We start from the raw sequence: 6,000 nt of genomic DNA, 5'->3' as shown, positions 1-6,000 counted from the left end.
TGCCTTAATTTACAATCTGCCCTGCAAACTCATTTCAGTTAATCCCCTTCTAGACACCTAATTTTCCCAGGGCATTGACCACAGCAAAGTCACTCAAAATTCTTTGGTTTTTTAAGTGAGAGGGTTCCCAGTAGTGAGGCACAGCTATGTTTTGTAACTCATATGTCTCCCTTTTAAATCTAGATAAAGGCCTTCTGGTTTTGAGTGTCAGATAAAAAGGAGATAATCTTTCCTGTGTGAAGAACGCCATTGAAGTAAGGCTTTGCTTTCCCCTCATTTTTACATGGTTACATTTCATAATGGGATTGTTAAGACAGGGATACTTACTTCTGTTTGCTTTTTATCTTACCTTCCACAACTTTTTTTTTTTGTTTCTACTTGTCTACCGTTCCTCCGTTATCCCTGTGACACAAAATGGCACAGGCTATACAACATAAGTGATACTGGATCACTGATCTAATTGCATATGCTAAGAGTTAGAGGATAACGAGAAGCTGCACAATTAATAACGTTAAAGAGCACCACTGAAGTCCTGAAGGCAATCAGAGCGTTGAGGACAGAGGTGGTGTGTAGTGTCATCAGAAGGTCTGCAAAGGCCCTTTGTCCACACTGGCTGTTCTGCAAAGGTTGTGAGGTCTGTCTTGCTGAGGTGATTGAGGATGCTTTGAAGATACAGAGCACCATTTTGGAATTCTGCTGCAGGATATCTTGGGTACCGGTTCCAAATGGTCATTTGTGTCATTTTTGAAGCTCTGTGAGAATTCTGCAGAATAGCTTTCTACCTTCGTTGAAGCTATTTCTCAAACACTAACTGAGACTTCTTTGGTGGTTTTTTTTTTGGCAGTACAGGAGAAGATCAGAGAAAATTGTTCAGGATATGCTGTTTAATTTTTGCACACACATTCTATGCCAAAGTTGTTTATGTATGTGGTTAGTACAGTAACAGAGGGAAAAAACAAACAAAGCAAAATAACACAAAATAAGCCCCTGGAAACAGAAAGCAATGAATGGCAGTTTAGCTTGTTTTTACTGGGGTTTCTAGTGATTATTTGGGGAAAAACAGTATTTAACTACAATCCCATCTACCCAGGAGTTAAATATTTAACATTGCTTATTAGTGACCCAGCATTAGCCCCCAAACCCATAAGATTTACTGGCAATTATTAATGTCCTAATAGTACATGTGTTAGACTGTTCTGAGAGTTAAGATGATACTGTATGAAAAGCTTGCAGATATATATTCAACTCCAGTAAATTCTGAACAGGAAATCTTGTAGAAAACCATCCCAGTGCAGACTAGGCAATGTTTTGTTCCTGGCCCTACAGAATATATTAATCCAGGCATTTACATACATAAAGTGTGTTTTAAGAAATTTTTTTGTTGTTTTTCATGCCAAAACAGAGGGTTAGATTTAAAAGTTATTCAGGTGTCTAGAGTTACAAACAAGTGTCTAATGTCACCTTTCAAAATGTCTGGCACAAATCAGTTTTCTTAGTCAATCAAGTTGCTAAGCATTGATTTTTAGGATTTTAAAAAAACTTACTAGAACTGCACCTTGCCCCAGAGCACCAAAGGGAAACTACAGTACCAGAGAATATTTTTAATTGTCCCTAATTTTACCCCAGACTACTGCTTTTTCTCCTTGGGAATGTCAGCTATTAAGGCTGAAGAATGAATAAAGTCGTGTGGAAATAGGATTCACACTTTCAGCTTAGAAATCTGACTTTTTCCCACATGGGATATTTACAGTTCATACAGAGGACACTGGAACAGGGTGTAAAAAACTAAATTCCTGGACATAAAGAATGAATTAGAAAGTAACAAGAACTAGAAGATTTTCAAAGGATGGGCGTTTGTTACTTTCATTACAGTGCATCAAATTGGGAACCAAAACTGCATCAATATAGTGATAGCTTGGCATGAATTTCATGGAATACATTTTCTTTGCTTAGGTTTAAAAAAACTGGAGAAACCAAAGATCGAGGTTATCCTTCTAGATGTACTTATTTTTTCTTTATTGTGTGGACTATTTTAACCAGGGTGCTTTTTATATGCCTTACGCAGTTAAACTGAATCAATACTAAATATTACATCATTCTACTTTAAATTTAATCTATGATTTTTTGTTGTAACCAGGGAAAAGAATTTTGAGATAGAATAACTTGAATGCAAATAAACCCCAGCTGAACTGTCTGACAAAATGGTGATGGTTCTGGAAAACAGTATTACAATAAGCAAGATCAAACTTATGCCACTACTGAAAGACCGTAAGTAAACAAAGAAATAACTAGAAGGCATCCAGTCCATTTTGCAAAAGTATTCAAAAATTCTGAGCTATGTCCTTGTTGAACATTTATGTGAAATGCTTCGCTTCAAAGTTGTCTTTTTTAAATCCAGAAGTTCAACTTCTAAAATTCTCCTTTTCACTTTGAAGTTACACAAGTTTCCGGGATCACTAAACCTTCCTAAAATTGTTTGGCTTTAGCAAAACGGTACATTTGAGTAATATTTTTCAGGTGAAAATCCACTTAGCCACTTGAATGAGCTAAAATAATAAAAGCCAGTGCTATGTATGTGTGAGTGTCTGACCAGAATTTTTTTATCATGTCAGACACACACTCACACCTTTTAACGGAAAGCAAATCTTCAGCTTCCTTAAGACAAACATTCAGGTAGCTCTGACACCTGCAGCTACTGGAAACATTTGTCTAAGAAGGAATCGACCTAGTGGGAGCCTGGGGAAATATAAATACAGTAAATGGATTCAAAATACCTCAGCTGGTGCTTATAGATGATACAATCATGAAATACTACTCTTTGCTAATAAAAAAAACCCCTGGAATTCGCCAAAAGTTAGCTTACTGTAGTGGCGTAGCAATTATCAAATATGTTTAGAAGAGGAGAAAGCTGTATTATGGATTAAATCAGTGTTTATACACTGAACTACATGAAAGTAGAGCAGCTCTCTAAGATGACAACTCCTTTTAAGGTCTGCTGGTACAGGACATACCTATCACCTTTTTAAAGACACAGCTTCAACCCATATGCGATTTCATAACTGTACAGGTCTTTTTAAAAAGAAATCACAAACTCAGCCTGACAGGCTGAATGTCAAATTCTCAAAGATACCAGTGTCCCTAAAAGCCTGAGTAGTTGTTCAAAAGCTCTTTATAATTCATGCATTTTGATTGATTCCTCTGCATTTGACAGTTCCAAAGAGTACGTATTGGATTCAAATTGTGCTCTGCTACAATCACAGAATCACAGAATCACAAGGTTGGAAAGGACCCATTGGATCATCGAGTCCAACCATTCCTAACACTCCCTAAACCATGTCCCTAAGCACTTCATCCACCCGTTCCTTAAACACCTCCAGGGAAGGCGACTCGACCACCTCCCTGGGCAGCCTGTTCCAGTACCCAATGACTCTTACTGTGAAGAATTTTTTTCTGATATCCAACCTGAACCTCCCCTGACTGAGCTTCAGGCCATTCCCTCTAGTCCTGTCCCCTGTCACTTGGGAGAAGAGGCCAGCTCCCTCCTCTCCACAACCTCCTTTCAGGTAGTTGTAGAGAGTAATAAGGTCTCCCCTCAGCCTCCTCTTCTCCAGGCTAAACAACCCCAGCTCTCTCAGCCGCTCCTCATAAGACTTGTTCTCCAGCCCCCTCACCAGCTTTGTTGCTCTTCTCTGGACACGCTCCAGAGCCTCAACATCCTTCTTGTGGTGAGGGGCCTAGAACTGAACACAGTACTCGAGGTGCGGTCTCACCAGTGCTGAGTAAAGAGGGAGAATAACCTCCCTGGACCTGCTGGTGACCCCATTTCTGATACAAGCCAAGATGCCATTGGCCTTCTTGGCCACCTGGGCACACTGCTGGCTCATGTTCAGTGAGCTGTCAACCAGCACCCCCAGGTCCTTCTCTTCCGTGCAGCTCTCCAGCCACTCTTCCCCCAGTCTGTAGCACTGCATAGGGTTGTTGTGCCCCAAGTGCAGGACCCAGCATTTGGCCTTGTTAAACCTCATCCCATTGGTCTCGGCCCAGCAGTCCAGCCTGTTCAGATCCCTTTGCAGAGCCTCCCTACCCTCCAGCAGGTCGACACTTCCTCCCAGCTTAGTGTCATCTGCAAACTTGCTGAGGGTGCACTCGATGCCTTCATCCAGGTCATTGATAAAGACATTGAACAGAGCTGGACCCAGTACTGAGCCCTGAGGAACTCCACTTGTGACTGGCCTCCAGCTGGAGTTAACTCCATTTACCACCACTCTCTGGGCCCGGCCATCCCACCAGTTTTCAACCCGGGAGAGTGTGTGCCTGTCCAGGCCAGAGGCTGACAGTTTCTGCAGCAGAATGCTGTGAGAAACTGTGTCAAAGGCTTTACTGAAGTCCAGGAAGACTACATCCACAGCCTTTCCCCCATCCAGTAGTTGAGTGATTTTGTCATAGAAGGTGATCAGGTTAGTTTGGCAAGATCTGCCTTTTGTAAACCCATGTTGACTGGGCCTGATCACCCGGTTCTCTTTCATGTGCTTCATGATAGCACTCAAGATTACCTGTTCCATGACTTTCCCTGGCACTGAGGTGAGACTGACAATGACTGTTACTTGTTCAAGTTTCATACCACTTTTACAAACATACTCTCAAGTATTTTTCTCCCCACTACAGTTATGTGAACTAGAACATGTCTTTGTTAGTCATGGGCCTAAATAATGCTAATACATATTGGTAGGCATACCATGCCTCTACATGTCATTGCAGGATAATACCATGAAAAATGAGGTCATAGGCATAAGAAAACTTCAATCTAAATTTATTAAACTGTTCCCACATGACATTGAAATAATCATGCCTAACAGCTGTACAAAACCCTCTAAAGTCAATCAGAACTATACAGTTTGTGAGAATCTTGCATTTCACAAAGATGCTCTTCAAGCACCTTCTCCAGACTTTCATCATTCAATGTTACTTGCTTTTTTTTCCTCAAGCATGAAGGCAAGAAAGCAGAAATAGAAGCAGAAACAGTTGTGCTATTTTCATTCTGCTGCTGTTGGCAATAACTTAACAAATTCATGAATGTGATTATTTGAACATAAGAGGAAAATAGTGGACTTGGTCTAGAAGGTCTGTTCCAAGCCTAGATCCTGTTTTCTGGGCAGGACTACATCGTAATGGTGGCTTTTGCCATGTACACATATTCAAGAGACAACTGAGAATTAATCCATTCATTGCATTTGACGTACTGCTACAGTGTGTACATGTCATTTGATCCTAACTCTTTTAGCAGCTTTAGCTTCTTTTTAGTATCTTTAGCTTAGGTACAGTAATTGATATATGGTCGTCATTAAAGAATAAGAACCATAGTAGTAATGCAGTGTGTAAGTAATTCCCTCACACGGCTTAGGTCAGTTGAGCTTTGAAAGACCGAACAGAAGTTACAGGGTCTCAAAACATCAAATCAGTGAGAGAGATGAGTCAGGGTTCTTCCAAGGGCAGAAGGCAGGAAGAAACAATTTCAGTGCCAGGTAGCAAATAAATTTATCCCATCTTTAGATTAAGATGCATGATCAGTATTACATAACTTAAGACTTTTTGTATGATTTAGATAATACTTTTAAGAGTTCTGATGTTGTGATTACACTTCTTTTGCCTTGATCAACGTACATATAAGTTCCTACATGTATAAACTCAAACTCTTCTTCAGACTTCAGTTTTACTTTGAATTTGCATGTAACCGTTTGCATGCATTTCATATTACAGTATGAATTCACCACAGGACATGTACTTGCCATGCCATATCTACGTGGCATTAGCTGAACAATTAAGTTGTTACACCTTTTTTGTTGTGGTTGGTACTGGGAATGCCAATGCTCTCTGAACATGTTTCCTGAACCCCTATGGCTCCACAGCGTTTAGGGGCCAGCAACGGTTACAGACCTTCCAACACTCAAAGTAGTTCATTTAGAACTGCTTTTGTGCGTCTCTGCATGACACAGTCTTGAA

General features: G+C 40.4%; 1 protein-coding gene across 1 annotated transcript in view; it reads left to right on the top strand.

The window, feature by feature from the left end:
• Positions 1 to 2,201: 2,201 nt before the first annotated feature.
• LRRC72 (leucine rich repeat containing 72) overlaps positions 2,202 to 6,000 on the top strand; it is a 28,264-nt gene continuing 24,465 nt past the window's right edge. Inside the window, 1 exon segment of the mRNA XM_054057896.1 lies at positions 2,202 to 2,268. Coding sequence (XP_053913871.1) covers positions 2,202 to 2,268 — 67 coding nt within the window.

Source organism: Cuculus canorus, chromosome 2, assembly GCF_017976375.1.
Source record: "Cuculus canorus isolate bCucCan1 chromosome 2, bCucCan1.pri, whole genome shotgun sequence".
Taxonomy (NCBI): Eukaryota; Metazoa; Chordata; class Aves; order Cuculiformes; family Cuculidae; genus Cuculus; species Cuculus canorus.
Note: the sequence above shows the minus strand (reverse complement) of the source record. Positions and strands in the feature narration are given on the sequence as shown.